This window comes from Mirounga leonina, unplaced genomic scaffold (assembly GCF_011800145.1).
Source record: "Mirounga leonina isolate KUSES-001 unplaced genomic scaffold, KU_Mleo_1.0 Mir_127, whole genome shotgun sequence".
Lineage (NCBI taxonomy): Eukaryota > Metazoa > Chordata > Mammalia > Carnivora > Phocidae > Mirounga > Mirounga leonina.
The window spans coordinates 76,077,161-76,096,258 of NW_023270316.1; the positions used below are offsets into that span (position 1 = coordinate 76,077,161).

At 41.4% G+C, this 19,098-nt stretch overlaps 1 protein-coding gene across 3 annotated transcripts in view; it reads left to right on the top strand.

Annotated features, from left to right (window-relative positions):
- The window catches only part of MIPEP (mitochondrial intermediate peptidase), a 197,430-nt gene that overhangs the window by 29,563 nt on the left and 148,769 nt on the right, over positions 1-19,098 (top strand). For all 3 annotated transcript variants that reach the window (XM_035003685.1, XM_035003687.1, XM_035003686.1), the window contains exon 10: positions 2,107-2,159. In XM_035003685.1, coding sequence (XP_034859576.1) covers positions 2,107-2,159 — 53 coding nt within the window. The remainder of the gene's footprint in view (positions 1-2,106; positions 2,160-19,098) is intronic.

Consider the following 19,098-nt stretch of genomic DNA (forward strand, 5'->3'; position numbering starts at 1 on the left):
TTTGTTTAAGATTTTTCAGTGGCTTGCTGTAATTCTCAGATTTACCTTCCTATTTCTTAGCTTTCCCACCAAGCCTTTCCTAATTTTGCTTCTACCTGCTTCTCTAGTCTTATCTTCTGCTGCCCCTTTAAGTCCAGTTAGTGTCCCTAGTTCCCTACTGATAATACCTGTGTGATGCTCTTGTGCTTTTTTTTTTTTTAACCTACTTACTGCTTTGCTTGCCCCTGCTTTCCTTTCTTTTGTTTTTTAATTCTGACTGATATTTATGTGCCGCAACTATGGTAGGTAGCTTGCCGTCACTCACAAACACCATACACAGGAATGCCTTTCCCTCTTTCTCATCTGGATTCAGTGTGCCCAATCTTCCAAACTCAGCTCCAGCTTTGTCTCCTCCCAACATTTCCTGACCTTCCACTGTGATTTAAATACCCTTCTCATGGGCTCTATTTCACATGGGACAACATCATGCACATGACCTATTGTACTCTGGTTGTGGAGTCAATTGTCTTTCTGCTGCCTAGACCGTTTTCCGCTCCTTGGTACAGGGATTGGGTCTTACTGGGTTTTGTTTCCCTAGAGCCTGCACTCTCTGGTACGTAGCAGATAGTAAATGGTCATCTGTTGGAGGAAATGTGTCCCGGGAACTGGACACTTGGGGGCTAGAGTTTCGGGGATGTTGGGAGAAGGAAAGTAAGCCTGTACATGTCTTACATTGGCTAATTCCATGGTAACAGCGTGATCATGGAATATGAGAAAGAACACCTTGTTATTCAAGGAGATAATGTCTGAACTGAAAATTTAAAGGATAAATCAAAGGATAGAGCCAGCATTCATGGAGCTCTTACTCAGTGCCAGGTATTCTGTTAGTAGTTGAAGTGCATTAAAAAATGCTGTTACTGAGGCACTACCGTGTAGCCGACAGCGTTCGGGCTGTCAGGACGTAATAGGAAAAATGCGAACAAAGTCCCTGTCCTCAAGAAGCTTACATTCTAGGGGAGGGATACGGATAGTAAATACATGAAATAAATATGTGCTGTGTTGTATTGTGATAAGGGCAACAGGGGAGAATAATGCAGAGAAAAGGGGATGGCAGTTGCTGTTCTCTAGGGACTGGTCAGCGAGGACTTCTTATGTGAGAAGACCCTTGAGCAGAGACTTGGAAGAGACGAGGCAGTGCCCCACAGCAGTAATGCAGGGCAGACCCTTCTCCACAGAGAGAGCAGCTGCCCCCTGTGGTCAAGGCCCCACAGCAGTAATGCAGGGCAGACCCTTCTCCACAGAGAGAGCAGCTGCCCCCTGTGGTCAAGGAACAGTGAGGAGACCAGTGTGGCCAGAGTAGAGCAAGGGAGGGCAAGAGCGGCAGGAGGTGGGTTCAGGGTACAGGGGGGTGGGATCAGGTCGTGTAGAAGGAAAACAGGAAAGCATTGGCAAGCAGAAAGAACTTTTCCACATTGTACAATAGTGTGCATTGCACACTTGAGCCCAGGCATTCTGACTTCATGGCCTGGGCTGTTAGTCACTCGTGTCACCTGGGCAGTTTGTGGGGAGGAGGATCATTCAGGGATTCAAGCTTTTCTTCCCTTCAGTATTCTGTACCAGCTGTCAAAACCAACTATTGTGACAGTGTTTCTTTATGACATATTTTCTTTGCCAAGATTAGAGCTAATTCTCCCTTCGTTACACTTGAAATTGTTGCTTTCATTTTGGGGATCCACCCTAAGCTTCCTGCTTAGATTTAGAAAGAACTCTAATCTTACCTTTAGGACCCTAATCTTACCTGCAGTATATTTTATGGATTGATACATGGGTTGCATTTTGGGAAAAATTTCAACATGGCTGATTTAATTTATTAATGTTGACTTTTATGTTTACATTTTACATTATTTACCTTATCCCCAAATTCTGGGATTATGTTTTATTTATACCTCTGTACTCATTGATTACAGGGAAGTCAAAATAAAGAGGTGGGCATTTCATGAATTTTTAGGGTTTTTATAACACTTCTCTGATATTATAACAGGTTTACATTTTATAAGCTGGGTAAATTTTTGATAAAAATTGTGAAGTAGTCAATAACTCTCATAGCAATGAATTTTTTCATTGTAGGAATTAATGCCTTGGGATCCCCCCTACTACAGTGGTGTGATTCGTGCAGAAAGGTAAGTATTTTTGGAGAAATCCTCATCTATGAGAGGGAAGAAAGAAACTAATATTCATTGAGCACCTTGCACATTAATTATGCAACTACTGTCTTCACTCAGTTGTCCACATCATAAGCCTGTACGCTCTCAAGTCCAGGCCTTGTGCTGGCACGGTCTGCGTTTACCCCCATGTTTTTGGTCTGGATTAAACCTGTGCTCTCAGTCATAGGATCATGCTCTACTGCTCCCCCAGAGCCTGTTCTTCTATGGCTCATGCCATTTCCTTGTTTAAAACTTTTCAGTATCTCCCTGTGGGGTCTGGAATCTGGCTTCTCCCTGTGTGTGGCTTTTAGGTTCCCTTACCAGACTGAGCATTTGGGGGGCTGGGACTTTGCTAGAACCCCAGTTGTTTCTTGTTTCTGGCCCAGGTTGGGTGCTCAGCAAATATATGTTGAACCAGTGAAAGAATAACGTAGTCCTTGGGATGGGGCTCTGTGATTTTCTTGTTTCCTCATTTTTATTTGAACATATTGTGGACACTTTCTTGGCACATCTGGAAGGATATATGTGGAATAAAGATTTAGGACAGCTTGATGTGAGTACTCCTCTAGCCTCCGTGTTCTCCTGTGTTTATTATATTATGACAAACTAGTAGGAATGCTCTTTTCCCTAAATATGCCCTATTTCTGTCATTTTTATAGTTGCATGTAAACCCCAAAAATACAGAGGCCTGTTCAAAGTGAACACATTTAGAAATGTTGATGTCCCAAGCAACTTTACATACACAAAAGGAATTAAAAAAACAAAACTCCAAATCCTACCCTTCAACAGATTTTTAACATTTTTCTCTTATACTTCCTTTTTGAGCTCCTCAGCTTTAACCCAGAGAATTAAGATTGATTTAGGTAATGGAAGAAAATACAAGCTTTGTGTCTTTTTCTTCATTAAAGCATGTTGGCTTTATACCATGATAATAATATGCTTATTTGGTTGGTATTTAACTTTAAGGTCTTTTTGTTACTATGCATTATTCGGGCATCAAATGAAGGGTAATAAATACCTCACTAAAACTAGACTTTTTGTTTATTTTAATGATTTTTTTTATATTTGTCACAAAAGCAGAAAACAGTAACTTTTGGTGCACCGGTAGGGGGAGGTACCCTGAGATCAGTTAGTGTGTTAAGGAGCTTACCCACTTAATATTCATTCATTTTCCTCTCTGTGGCTTCTCTGTGACATCTCTGTTCCTTAGACTACTCTTACTCACAAAGCATATTGTCTCATAATACTTTGTCAGCTACTGTTTTTTATACATATATCCCAAATTCAGCATGAGCCACCTTTTCTATGGAAGCACATAAACTGTTACTCAAAATCTGTAATCATTTGATTACGATAAACAGTGAGTACTTAGAATATATTATAGCTTAATATAATTATTTCACAAATACGTTTTATGGCTGCAGAACTTCGGACTTTGCTCCCTATCTTTACATAAAACAATACAGTTTCCCTTTTCAAATTTTTTCAAAGAAAGATTTGGCTTGGGTGCTTGGCCAACCAAGATCTAGCATAAAGGAACACTAGAATTTTTTTTATCAATGCCTTTCATATAAAAAAAAGTTTAAAAAAAATTTTTGACATTGGAAAGTAATGTAAAATAGAGGTATTTGTTTCTTTGTGATTTTTGCTACTGTGATTTTTATGTGGTATTCCTGTGTTTCATGTCGCCCACCCCTGATTATTTTAATGAATGCCTTAGCCTTATATTTAAGTGATATTTTTGTCATTTAGCTTTATTCTGTAAGTGTAGGATGCCCAAATGGTGGTTCTATGGAAATGACATATAAATATTTGAAGAGTTGGAAAGCTATACTCAGTTGTAAAGTATATGCATTAATTAGGAATATGAGAGAGATCCCTGAGAAGTCTGATAGTAATCTTAAATAAAAGACATTGAATAAAAGATAGTGACTGTCTCTTCTCCATTTCTACCAAAAGTACAATATTGCAAAGTCAGTGTTGCTGACTGACTCTGGAGTCAGTACTTAGAGATGGCTGAGCCCCCAGGTAGGTTGGGAGTTCTCCCCCTGTTAGCCACAGGGACAGGGTCTCACTGTCCACATGGGCCATTGGAGAGAGTGGGAACACCTGAGGCGGCATGGCCGCGTGGTCTGGAGCACAATCCCTGAGGTCTGGGCGGCCTGGGTGAGTCCCAGCTCCACCACTAATGAGCTACACACGACCTTTGGAAAGTTACTTGTCCTCTCTAACCTCTCAGCAAAGGTGTCTATAAAATGGGAGTTGTAATAGTCCCTACTTCATAGGTCAGAAATAATGAGTTAATGTTGGTATCACTAGTACTGAAATAATATTATATGGAATCGGCCTTCTCTGGACACTGTTCTAGAGGATGATCTACTCTAACAGATGCTTTTGAAGTGTTCTCTAGAATCTTTTGAGGGAGAGGTCACTGTCCCTGAAGACTTCTCTAAGAAAGCACTCATCTAAAGTATACTGAACGTATCGAGTTAGTTGTCGAATGCTCGTCAGAGAAGCTTTTAATGTTGGTGAAAGAAAACGGGGACAGGGATGTCCACCTTGCCTGTGCTTCCCAGAGCATTGCTGTGTCCTGCAGGGAGGAAGACTATGTCTGGCTGGCAGGACAGCTCACTTTTGGTCTCTTTCCTCTTCAGGGTCATGGGATAGCTACTGCCTTCAAAATAGAATTGGAGCCGTCATTCGTGGCTTCTAGGATCTGGTCACAGCCCACTTTTCTTTACCAATGAGTACACACACACCCACAGTTATTTGTGGGGTCTGGCCTGTCCTTCTGGTCTTTCTTATCACACCTCTTTATAGTTTTCCTCAACCAGACTAAACTCTCTGCCCCAAGTCAGATCCCTTTCTGTCTTGGGCAGAGTCTGTATCTGTCGGCTGCTAGCGTTCCCCTTGCCTTTCTTTGCTGTCTTACCTGTGAAGTTTTGCCAAGAGTTCACAAAACCTCCAGGTCTGCCACAGCCGCTGTAGTTCCTGTCACCACCATGCTTGCAGCCTACGTGCTGCACACTTGACCTTCTAACAATGTGTTCTTTTGGTGTCTTATGTTAAACATGTCATGTCAACCATACCGTGAAGCTCTTGAGAACAAAGTGTGTCTTGTTTCTTCTATTTGAAGTAAAATGTGGCACATACACTCTGGACTCCCAGTAAATGAATTGTTTGATAGCCATTGTTCAAGACTGCCTAAACCAATAATTGGAAATCCTTATTAAAAGCAATCTGGTGATACATTTTTTTGTAAAGAAGAATGTCATATTTTTGTGAATGGACCTTTTCATCTCTCAGATTTATTAAAAGCAGTGTGACCCTCAGGAGGCCTTCAGAATGCTCATTTGTTGACAGAGATTTCTTTCTTTTTTTTTTCTTATGTTAATCACCATACGTTACATCATTAGTTTTTGATGTAGTGTTCCATGATTCATTGTTTGCGTATAACACCCAGTGCTCCATTCAGTACGTGCCCTCTTTAATACCCATCACCAGGCTAACCCATCCCCCTAACCCCTCCCACCTAGAACCCTCAGTTTGTTTCCCAGAGTCCATAGTCTCTTATGGTTCGTCTCCCCCTCCAATTTCCCCCGCTTCATTTTTCCCTTCCTGCGATCTTCTTCTTCATCTTTTTAATTTTTTTTAACATATAATGTATTATTTGTTTCAGAGGTACAGGTCTGTGATTCAACAGCCTTGCACAATTCACAGCGCTCACCATAGCACATACCCTCCCCAGTGTCACCCAGCCACCCCATCCCTCCCACCCCCCACCACTCCAGCAACCCTCAGTTTGTTTCCTGAGATTAAGAATTCCTCATATCAGTGAGGTCATATGATACATGTCTTTCTCTGATTGACTTATATCACTCAGCATAAAACAATCCAGTTCCCTCCACGTCGTTGCAATTGGCAAGATTTCATTCCTTTTGATGGCTGTATAATATTCCATTGTATATATATACTACATCTTCTTTATCCATTCATCTGTTGATGGACATCTTGGCTCTTTCCACAGTTTGGCTATTGTGGACATTACTGCTATAAACATCGGGGTGCACGTACCCCTTCCGACTGTTTCTCTTGCTGTACAAAAGCTTTTTATCTTGATGAGGTCCCAATAGTTCATTTTTGCCCTTGCTTCCCTTGCCTTTGGTGATGTTTCTAGGAAGAAGTTGCTGCGGCTGAGGTCAAAGAGGTTGCTGCCTGTGTTCTCTTTTAGGATTTTGATGGACTCCTGTCTCACATTGAGGTCTTTTCAACCATATGGAGTCTATTTTGTGTGTGGTGTAAGGAAATGGTCCAGTTTCATTCTTCTGCATGTGGCTGTCGAATTTTCCCTACTCCATTTGTTGAAGAGACTGTCTTTTTTCCATCGGACATTCTTTCCTGCTTTGTCAAAGATGAGTTGACCATAGAGTTGAGGGTCCATTTCTGGGCTCTCTGTTCTGTTCCATTGATCTATGTGTCTGTTTTTGTGCCAGTACCATACTGTCTTGATGATGACAGCTTTGTAATAGAGCTTGAAGTCCGGAACTGTGATGCCACCAGCTTTGCTTTTCATTTTCAACATTCCTCTGGCTATTTGGGGTCTTTTCTGGTTCCATACAAATTTTAGGATTATTTGTTCCATTTCTCTGAAAAAAGTGGATGGTATTTTGATGGGGATTGCATTGAATGTGTAGATTGCTCTAGGTGGCACTGACATCCTCACAATATTTGTTCTTCCAATCCATGAGCATGGAACGTTTTTCCATTTCTTTGTGTCTTCCTCAATGTCTTTCATGAGTATTTTATAGTTTTCTGAGTACAGATTCTTTGCCTCTTTGGTTAGATTTATTCCTAGGTATCTTATGGTTTTGGGTGCAATTAATTGTAAATGGGATCGACTCCTTAGTTTCTCTTTCTTCTGTCTTGTTGGTGTATAGGAATACCACTGATTTCTGTGCATTGATTTTATATCCTGCCACTGACTAAATTCCTATATGAGTTCTAACAGTTTTGGGGTGGAGTTTTTTGGGTTTTCCACACAAAGTATCATATCATCTGCAAAGAGTGAGAGTTTGACTTCTTCTTTGCCAATTTGGAGGCCTTTGATTTCTTTTTGTTGTCTGATTGCTGTGGCTAGGACTTCTAATACTATGTTGAATAGCAGTGGTGATAGTGGACATCGCTGCCACGTTCCTGACCTTAGGGGGAAAGCTCTCAGCTTTTCCCCATTGCGAGTGATATTCGCTGTAGGTTTTTCATAGACGGCTTTTATGATATTGAGGTATGTACCCTCTATGCCTATACTCTGAAGAGTTTTGATCAAGAAAGGATGCTGTACTTTGTCAAAAGCTTTTTCTGCATCTATTGAGAGGATCATATGATTCTTGTTCTTTCTTTTGTTAATGTATTGTATCACGTTGATTGATTTGCGGATGTTGAGCCAACCTTGCAGCCCAAGATAAATCCCACTTGGTTGTGGTGAATAATCCTTTTAATGTACTGTTGGATCCTATTGGCTAGTATTTTGGTGAGGATTTCTGCATCCATGTTCGTCAAGGATATTGGTCTGTAATTCTTCTTTTTGATTTTGGTTTTGGGATCAAGGTAATGCTGGCCTCATAAAACGAGTTTGGAAGTTTTCCTTCCATTTCTATTTTTTGGAACAGTTTCAGAAAATAGGTATTAATTCTTCTTTAAATATTTGGTAGAATTCCCCTGGGAAGCCATCTGGCCCTGGGCTTTTGTTTGTTGGGAGATTTTGGATGACTGCTTCAATTTCCTTAGTGGTTATAGGTCTGTTCAGGTTTTCTATTTCTTCCTGGTTCAGTTTTGGTAGTTGATACATCTCTAGGAATGTATCCATTCCTTCCAGATTAACTAATTTGCTGGCATATAGTTGTTCATAATATGTTCTTATAATTGTTTGTATTTCTTTGGTGTTGGTTGTGATCTCTTCTCTTTCATTCATGATTTTATTTATTTGGGTCATTTTTCTTTTGATAAGTCTGGCCAGGGGTTTATCAATCTTGTTAATTTTTTCAAAGAACCAGCTCCTAGTTTCGTTGATCTTTTCTACTGTTGTTTTGGTTTCTATTTCATTGATTTCTGTTCTGATCTGTATTATTTCTCTTCTCCTGCTGGGTTTAGGCTTTATTTGCTATTCTTTCTCAGCTCCTTTAGGTGTAGGGTTAGGTTGTGTACTTGAGAACTTTCTTGTTTCTTGAGAAAGGCTTGTATTGCTATGTACTTTCCTCTTAGGATTGCCTTTGCTGTATCCCAAAGATTTTGAACAGTTGTGTTTTCATTCTCATTGGTTTCCATAAATTTTTTTAATTCTTCTTTAATTTTCTGGTTAACCCATTATTCTTTAGTAATGTTCTTTAGCCTCCATGTATTTGAGTTCTTTCCAACTTTCCTCTTGTGATTGAGTTCTAGTTTCAAAGCATTGTGGTCTGAAAATAGGCAGGGAATGATCCCAGTCTTTTGGTACTGGTTGAGACCTGATTTGTGACCTAGGATGTGATCGATTCTGGAGAATGTTCCATGGGCACTAGAGAAGAATGTGTATTCCGTTGCTTTGGGATGGAACGTTCTGAATATGTCTGTGAAGTCCATTTCGTCCAGTGTGTCATTTAAAGTCTTTTTTTCCTTGTTGATCTTTTGCTTAGATGATCTGTCCATTTCAGTGAGGGGGCTGTTAAAGTCCCCCACTATTACTGTATTGTTGTCAATGTGTTTTTATGCTTTTGTTATTAATTGTCTTATATATTTGGCCGCTCCCATGTTAGGGACATAGATACTTAACAGTTGTTAGATCTTCTTGTTGGATAGACCCTTTAAGTAGGATATAGTGTCCTTCCTCATCTCTTATTACAGTCTTTGGCTTAAAATCTAATTTGTCTGACATAAGGATTGCCACCCCAGCTTTCTTTTGGTGTCCATTAGCATGGTAAATGGTTTTCCACCCCCTCACTTTCAATCTGGGTGTGTCTTTGGGTCTAAAAGGAGTCTCTTGGAGACAGCATATCGATGGGCCTTGTTTTTTTATCCAATCTGATAGTCTGTGTCTTTGGATTGGGGCATTTAGCCCATTTACATTCAGGGTAACTATTGAAAGATAGGAATTTAGTGCCATTGTATTGCCTGTAAGGTGACTGTTACCGTATATTGTCTGTGTTCCTTTCTGGTCTATGTTGCTTTTAGGGTCTCTCTTTGCTTAGAGGACCCCTTTCAATATTTCTTGTAGGGCTGGTTTCGTGTTTGCAAATTCCTTTAGTTTTTGTTTGTCCTGGAAGCTTTTTATCTTTCCTTCTATTTTCAGTGACAGCTTAGCTGAGTATAGTATTATTGGCTGCATATTTTTCTCATTTAGTGCTCTGAATATATCATGCCAGTGTTTTCTGGCCTGCCAGGTCTCTGTGGATAGGTCTGTTGCCAATCTAATGTTGCTACCATTGTAGGTTACATATCTCTTTTCCCGAGCTGCTTTCAGGATTTTCTCTTTGTCTCTGGGACTCGTAAGTTTTACTATTAGATGTTGGGGTGTTGACCTATTTTTATTGATTTTGAGAGGGGTTCTCTGTGCCTCCTGGATTTTGATGCCTGTTTCCTTCCCCAAATTAGGGAAGTTCTCTGCTATAATTTGCTCCAGTATACCTTCTGCCCCTCTCTCTCTTTCTTCTTCTTCTGGGATCCCAATTATTCTAATGTTGTTTTGTCTTATGGTATTGCTTATCTCTCGAATTCTGCCCTCGTGATCCAGTAGTTTATCTCTCTTTTTCTTAGCTTCTTTATTTTCCATCATTTGGTCTTCTATATCACTGATTCTCTCTTCTGCCTCATTTATCCTAGGAGTTAGCGCCCCCATTTTTTATTGCACCTCATTAATAGCCTTTTTGATTTCGACTTGGTTAGATTTTAGTTCTTTTATTTCTCCAGAAAGGGTTTCTCTAATAACTTCCATGCTTTTTTCAAGCCCAGCTAGTATCTTTAAAGTTATGATTCTGAACTCTAGATCCGACATTGTACTAATGTCCGTATTGAGTAGGTCCTTGGCAGTCAGTACTACCTCTTGTTCTTTTTGTTGAGGTGAGTTTTTCCGTCTTGTCATTTTGTCCAGAGGAGAATAGGTGAATGAGAGAACAAAATGCTAACAGGGTAACAATGTCCCCAGAAAATATACTCTAAGCAAATCAGAAAAGCCCTGAAGCTGGGGAAAAAGAAAGGGAAAGAAAAAAAAATGAAAAAGTAAAAGATAAAAACAAAAACACACACAAAGAAAACAGAATATGATCAAATATGATCAGGCTGGTTCATAGATAAGTGCCACAGACTGGATTTTGTGTGTAGTTTGGTCTGTTAGAAGAAAGTGCCTCCCAAAATTTTAAAGAAAGAAAAACTTATATATGTACAAAAATAACGGTTGATATGGTGAAGGGATGGAATATGAGTGTAAAGACGAAAATTATAAAGAATTTTATAAAAGGAATTGATAAGAGGTTCTTTGAAAAAAGAAAGACGAGGATTTAGAAAAAAAAAGGAAAAAATGGGAGAGAATGTGATCAGGCAGGAGACTAGAAGAAAGCCATACACTAGAGATTTAGTATATATTTTGATCTGTTAGAAGAAACTGTATCTCAAAATTTTAAAGAGAGAACAACTTATATATATATGCCAAAAATAAGGGTAACTACTATGAAGGGATAGAATATGACTCTAAAAATGAAAAATAAAAATGTTTTTTTAAAAAGGGATTGATAAGATGTTGGTTGAAAAAGGGAAAAAGAAAAATTAAAAAAAAAAGCCAGTTAAAAAAAAAATTAACTTTGAAAGACTAAAGAATCATGGTAAAAAAGCCATGGATTCTATGTGCAGTATTCCCCTAGCGCTGGAGTTCTTCCATTCTCATTGATCGGTAAACTTGGTCTTGGGTGGCTGCTCTCGCTGATCTTCTGGGGGAGGTGCCTGTTGCCATGGTTACCAAATGTCTTTGCTGGAGGCGGAATTGTCCCACCCTTGCTGGTCAGGGCTAAGGAAGTTGCTCGGGTTTGCGCTTGGGAGATTTTGTTCCCTGTAAGCTTTTGGTACAGCTTTGGAGGAGAGTGAAAATGGCGGCCTCCCAATCTCCGCCCCAGAGGAGCCGAGAACTCGGGGCTCCCCTCCTCAGTGAGCCCCCTAGGGAAAAGCAGTCAATCACTCCCGTCTCCCTGCTCTCCGGCCACACTCCATGCTCACCCGGCCTGTGACTGAGCATTTCTATCTCTGGGACCCAACGCCGTGTGGAGTCTCCAAACCCAGCAGATCCCTGCGGTGCACTCCCGCGCCGCTCCTCCTGGGGGAGGAAGGGGAGTCTCTCCGGATCTGTTGCCTTTTGGGTCCCTGCTGTAGGAGGAGTGGCCTGATTGTGCCGCGGATCACGGTTTATGGTAACCTGGAGCTGAGAGCCTGCCTTGGCTCCATCTCTGCAGCCGGCTTCCCCACTCCGATACCTGGGAGCTCTGCCGCACTCAGGCACTCCCAGTCTTTCTGTGACCCTGGGGGTCCTGAGACCACACTGTCCTGCGAGTGGCCCCCCCTCCCCCCCCGCCCCGCCAGCGTAGCCACTGGAGCAACATCCCTCAGCGGAGCCAACTTCTAAAAGTTCTGATTTTGTGCTCCACTGCTCTATCACTTGCTGGTAGCGGCCGCCGGAGGCCCCCTCCCCCGCCATCTGTCCTCCCGAATATCACCTCGGATTCACTTCTCCGCATGTCCTACCTTCCAGAGAGTGGTCACTTTTCTGTTCAGAGATCTCTTGCTATTCTTTTCTTTGATCTCCTGTTGATTTTGTAGGTCCGTATCCAGCTGAATTCCTGAGACCAGATGAAATCCAGGTCTCCTACTCCTCTGCCATCTTGCTCCGCCCTTACCCAGCATTTCTATCTCTGGCTCACGACTCCATGTGGAGTCTCCAAACCCAGCAGATCCCTGTTGTGTGCTCCCGCGCCACTCCTCCTGGAGGAGGAAGGGGAGTCTCCCCAGATCTGCCTCTTGTTGGGTCCCTGCTGGAGGAGCAGTGGCCCAACTTGACAGATGTTTCTACCCGGCTTGTTGGCTCTTAGAGTTAAGAAATCACCAGGTATTACAGGAACACAATGTAGCCTGCCTGGTATCAACCAGGGGTTTTAGTTAATTTACTTCATGTTCCAGTACTAGGTCACTTGTTTGGCTATTAACTCAGTAAAGAACCAAGAAAAGGGATACCGAAATGCTTCAGATGGGATTGTAAGAATTGGGGCTTTTAAACATCTATATTAAGTGGCTTAAAAGGCAAATGATTTAGTTTTGGTTTGAGGTTTCAGTAATCTTGATTGACAAGAGTTGGCCAAGAAGCATAGGTAATGGATGAGAAAAGAAAGCGAAAATATAATAGTTTGGGTTTGAGGTTAGAAGAAGGGAACAAACTGAAGACTGCTAATTCCTTGTTAAATTCCTCTGCTTTCAAGTAAAGACTTAAATGTGTGGTTTGACACAAAACAAAAAATAGAAGGGGCTTTCCTTGATTTGAGTTTTTCTTCAAGTTCACTACAGGGACTCTTTTTTTGCTTTTATGTTCAGATCCATTTTAAGTTTCTTAAATGTTTGCAAGAACCTATTAGAAGTAAGAAAAGAAATTAATGTGTTTTAAAACCATCAAAGGTTGATGCTGGGAAATAGTGGCATGAGTGACCGACGGACATCTTAAAGAGCACAGAAAAATCTTAATTTTTTTTTCAAGTTTTAGTGTTGGAGTCTTCATGGGAGAGGAAAAGTAATCCTTTAAATTATGGCAAGTATTTATGCAGTTATTTTATTTAAAATTAAATATGATTTTTGAATAGCCAGTCCATTTGTGTGGCTTGAAAGGTCAAAATAACATTAAAAAGGACTCATTGAGAGATTTTGGTGTCACCCCTGTCCCTGCTCACAGCATTCCCCCTTGCCCTGCCCCATAGAGGTAATCATTTTTAATGTTGTTTAATGTGTCCTGGTGGTGTTTGATTTTGATTTTTAATGCTCGATGACTTTATTTCTTTTCTGCCAATAGTAGTTTCAATGAATCATACTTCATTAATTTTGGTGCTATTTTATATAAGGACATTATTGCGAAGGGGAATTTAGTATTGTTTATTCCTTGCTAAGGTATATTCTCAAAAGTTCAAGAGCATTCACATAATGAGATAGGAATGTTTTATGTTTTAAACTCTTCAGAAAACCCTGGATTTTCACAGACAGATGACACTCTGGTGTTTCAAGATAGTAAAGACTTATTTGATGTGTGAAATTGTATAGTTTATTGGCTAGTGGACGTGCAGTGAGCTGGGTGCTGTCAGTGTTTAAAACAAGAACCTTGAAAACTTTCAAAATAAGCAAAAATATAAAGAAAAACATAGGTAACCCCATATATTCATCTTCCAGATTTAGTAACTACCAAAACTGTGATGGATTTGCTTCATTTATATCTGTTTTTTCCTTTTTCCTTCTCTTTTTTCTTCTTGTTACTAAAGTAAACCCTAGACCTCATGGCCTTTCACTGGGATTTTTTTTTTATTTTTTATGGATCTCTAAGGAATATGGATATTTTCTTACATCACAGCAGCCCCAGCATGACCCAGGAAGGTTCATGGCAGTCCGTTGGCATCATCTAGTACTTTGTCCATATTCATATGTCCTTGATGGTATCAGGTCCATTTTCTCCCAAGCAGCTTGTTGGAACCGACGTGGCCTGCACATTTCATTTGGTTTTTCTGTCTCCTGAGTCTCTTACTCTAGAGCAGGTCTGCATACCTCATGCCCCCATCCCATCTTCTACCTTCTTCATGTTACTGACGACTGGTTGCAGACACCAGGTTACTTGTCCTACAGATTTCCCCAAACTTCTGGATCGATGTGATTGCTTTCTTGTGGTATCATTTTGCTGCTTCCTCCAATCTGGATGCTATGCCCCACCCCCCATTATTTTTGGTTATTTTGTCTTACTATTGCATTTTAGGTATGACTAATTTTACATGTTGATATAATTTAGGAAGCTGAATGAGAGACTGTTACAAGTAGAAGTCTCACTGCTCTCCTAAGATTTGGCTCCAGTGTCTGTGATGGGGGTTCTATCATATGGTGCCAAGGCAGTGTGATGGGGTCATCCTTTCCCTTACACCAGGTGTACTGGTTCACTTGCCCACATCTCTTGGGTGTTGATAAATTTGTACTGTATTTGTTAACTTTAATTTTGATTTATCTTAACTACGTTTCCAGTGAACTAGGTAGCTAATCTGCACCATTAAGGAACATTGTTCTCTGATTACCAGGAAATTTGGCTGGAGAAACTTTCTTGCCATTAGCCTCAGAAGGCAAGGTAGAAACAACCAAACTGGCAATGACTGATTCTTTATAAAACAGAGAGGGTAAAAAATCTTTATTTTCAGTACAATCTAATTACCTGAAAGGGAACAGGTTTTAGTATCATTCACTTCTTTTACTACCTTACCTTGGTTTAACCGGATGAAACTAGCTTTCCCTGTGGCTTTCAAGACTAAACATTTATTTTTAATTTTTTTATTTTTTAAAGATTTTTATTTATTTATTTGACAGAGAGAGACACAGTGAGAGAGGGAACACAAGCAGGGGGAGAGGGAGAGGGAGAAGCAGGCTTCCCACGGAGCAGGGAGCCCGACACAGGGCTCGATCCCAGGACTCTGGGATCATAACCTGAGCTGAAGGCAGATGCTTAACGACTGAGCCACCCAGGCGCCCCAAGACTAAGCATTTTAAAATACCATTGGACTATCACATTAAAGTCTTGCTTAGTCACTTCTGATGCCAAAAACATTCTATTTCATTTTCTCTTGGTAAAGTTAGAAATGGTTCCCCGTATAGCATTGTTACCTACTCTGCTCCTGTTCAGCGCGCAGTCTCCCTAGCCCGCCCATGCCCTCTGTCTGGCCGGCTGGATCCCACGGCAGCGAGCCTCCCTAAGCCTTTGCCATTTGGTGCAAAGGTTCTCTCACACCCACTTTCATTTAACCTGCTGAGTAGCATAGGGGAAGACTGAAGCCTCTGGATTCACTGACTGTACTTAATTGAGTTTTTATGTTTTCACTAAGTTCCATGCCAAGATGTGTTTAGAAATAATGTCCAAGTTCTTTCTTTTTTTTTTTTTTTTTAAAGATTTTTATTTATTTATTTGACAGCGAGAGCAGGAACACAAGCAGGGGGAGTGGGAGAGGGAGAAGCAGGCTTCCTGCCGAGCAGGGAGCCCGATGTGGGACTCGATCCCAGGACCCTAGGATCATGACCTGAGCTGAAGGCAGACGCTTAACGACTGAGCCACCTAGGCGCCCTCCAAGTTCTTTCTTTAATCCCAGGTGCATCAGAGGTTGAAATATAAGTCTGACTCATAGATTGTGCTTCATAAGTACAGTGATACATTGACTTTTTTTTAAAGTCCTCAAATTACAGAATTCTTCAGTTGAAAATCTCTGACTAATATTTCTGTGCTTGTTGCTGTGATAGTGTTCCTGATGGGGATTTTGAGATATTGCTAAATTTTATGGCTCCTAATCAGAAAGACCTAATTTTTTTTTTACCATTTTACCATGCCGGTTATAATATGTTCTAGTTCTTTGAAAATTGAGAATTTGTAAACCCATAGGTAAGCATATATATATATATTTTAAAGATTTTGTTTATTTATTTGAGAGAGAGAATGAGATAGAGAGAGCATGAGAGGGGGGAGGGTCAGAGGGAGAAGCAGACTCCCTGCTGAGCAGGGAGCCCGATGCGGGACTCGATCCTGGGACTCCAGGATCATGACCTGAGCCGAAGGCAGTGGCTTAACCAACTGAGCCACCCAGGCGCCCCAGGTAAGCATATTTTTAAACAGAATGAATAACAGAGCATTTGTTGAGCTTCATTTAGCAGCCATGGTGGGTAACAGTTATTTTCTTCCTATTTCTTTCTGAGGAAGAAGAATAAAAGGAATCCAGACATGTCTTACTTCTAGATTCAAATCAGTGGAACATCTTTACAATACATAGTAGTAAAACTCTCTTGTAAAACTATAAAAGAGTTTGAGGTGATGAAAGGGACGGCAATGAAACTAAATCCTCAAAGTACACTTCAGTTTTACTCTGTTTCTATTGGGCTGTGGCTCTGATGGGCCGTAAGGTTTTCCGTGCTGCCTGTAGCACTTTTCTGTTGTTCTGGGGTCTCAAGATGATAGAGGAGGGATTTCTTACGTGTTGTGTCTATGCAGGTAAGAAAACTGTGGCTGGAGATGCCGTGAACAGGTATTCATAGGCCAGCGGGTAGCTCCGGTGCTGTGGCTGCGGCCGGGGCTTGGATGGCCCCTGGCATGGATCCTCGAGGGCTTCAGTGACCTGTGGCCACTGAAACGTCCTAGGTGTGATCTGACACTGTGTTGCAGGTGTCAGCTGCGAGCATGAAAGGCAGGGGCCCGCAGGGTGGGCCTGCTGCTCCTTGATTGGTGTGTCATAGGGACCATGCCTCGGTGCCTCAGATCGGGGTTGTAGCTGCTGGAAATTCCTTGGAGCTCTTCACGTCTCTTGCAGCCTTGCTGGACCTTTTCCCATTCTGGTTGTCCTTCAGGAAGGGATTGCCTCTCACTTGTGGGAGTCACAGAGGGCGTGGAGCAGCGTGCAGGTGCTGTGATCTCTTTCTTGCTCTCTGAGGTGGCTGAGTCAGCTATAAGGCGATCTTTGCTTGATCGAGCTTGCATGCCCTCTTTGCTTGAATGCCCGGGAGCCTTTGCTGGTGCTCTTTTTCCTCCTCGAATGCCCTTCCCCCTACACTAGGGAACTCCTCTTTCAACACCCACCCCAGAGGCCACCTCCTTTTTGAACTTCTCCCCAATCCTTACATTGTCATCCTCCCCTTTGGCAGGCACAATTAGCCACAGCCTCGTCTTTGTTCCCAAGCCCTTGGTGTGCTGATGCCCCTTGTCACTTGTAATGATGCTTTATGGTTACAGTGCCTGACTCTATTTCGAGGAGTTATCAGGCACATAATAGGTGATTAATGAATGTTCACTGCACTGATTCAGTCTTCTCGACAAAGTGTTGCTGTAGCTTATGCATGTCCTACTTTTCTGCAGGCACCACGTCAGCACCTTTGCATGAATTATCTGATCATCAGGGGAGTCTGGGAAGTGTTATCCCCATTTTCCTGGTTAGGAAATTGAGGCCCCTGAAAGCCAAGTAACTTGCCCAAAGCACAGAACCAGTAAGAGAGAGAGCCATGATTTTAACTTCAGGGCTCTTTCTCCTAGACTGCTTTGGACTCTTACAGACCTGCCTGAGCCTGTTTCCTCAAGTAAAATTAAGTGATAATTTGTGCTCTACTTGGCTCACAGAATTATGTAGGGAATATGAGAGACTCATGATATGAAAGTACTCTGCAAATTGGAAAGCACTATGCAAATATCCAAACCATCACAAGGATTGCTTCATCCGTTATTCTAACTTTCTTAGATATCATCAATCTCTTCTATTAACTTCTTTCCCTGTGCCTGCCAAGGTGCTAAGATATCTCCCATCTTTTTTTTTTTTTTTTAATATTTATTTATTTATTTGAGAGAGAGAATCTTCAAGTAGACTCCATGGCAGAGCATGGAGCCCAACACAGGGCTCAATCTCATGACCTGAGATCATGACCTGAGCTGAAACCAAGAGTCAGATGCTTAACTGACTGAGCCACCCAAGAGCCCCTCCCACATCTTAAAATACAAATAATCACCTTACCCATCCCGTGACCCTTGGAGAGACTGTAGTCCTTGTTTTTTAGACCTCCCCCAACAGTAGTCCACACTGGATGCTTCCTTTTTCTAATGGCCATAGTCTGAGTATTAGCCCTATCAATCCGTCAGGCTGGTCTTTCCAAGCTATCCAGCTGCCTGCCAGTCATACTGGTCAGTAACTTGTTTTAGCCCTCAACCGTCTAACCTCTGCAGTTTGTGACATTGCTGTTTCCTGTTTCCCAAAATTCTTTCTTCCATACCTGCCCCTAATTCCCTCTTCTCTTTCTCATCACCCTCTTGTTTATCTTTTCTCTTCTCTAAATTGGCAGCCTTAGGAATGCACTCAGGGTTCGAATGCCCTGAGCATGATCAGGAGCCCATTTCCTCTCATAGTGGTTTCAGAAATGTGAGTAAGAATGAAAGATCCAAATGTTGTCTTCCTTTAGTTCTTGAACTTGTAACAAGTCCCTGGGGAAAGGACTTCAGTACTAAGGTACTAAACAGAATCATGCCCTCAGTTCTCTTGTATGGGATCATTTTTTCCTCAACTCCCATATCGTTATGATCCTGTTACAAAGAAAACCTCAGCCGTTTACTTACTCCTTGTTAGAACTTCGGGGAGATTACTTTTCTTTCTGTAAATCGTGTAACATGGGGCTAACAATATTACCTTGCAAGATTGTTTTTGCTCTTAAATAAGATACATATACGATAAAGGACTTAGCCCAGTGTCAGAGTGAGTGTTGCTGTCATCATCATCATCATCATCATCATCATCATGACTTGGGATAAGCTTTTATTTTGTAGATTAAATTGAGGGGAAATGTACATATTCGCAATATTGACTCTCCTCTAATCTTTCATAATAATCTTTGCATTCTGGGTTCTGTCCTGTTTACCACTACCAGAATAGTCTTTCTGCAGCACTGCTTGATTTCTCTCTTCTCCCTCGCTGCCAGGGGTGGCTGCTCCCACATCGCGTACGTTCTTAGAGCTCTCCAGCAAATGGTGTGCAGTAACAGCCTTGGCTCTATTCCCATTCCTGGCTCCTAGTAAAATTAACAAAAAGACCATCAATACAGCTATACCTACATCTATATACAACAAGAGAACAGATCGGCAGGGTGAGATAGGAAATGGGATGAT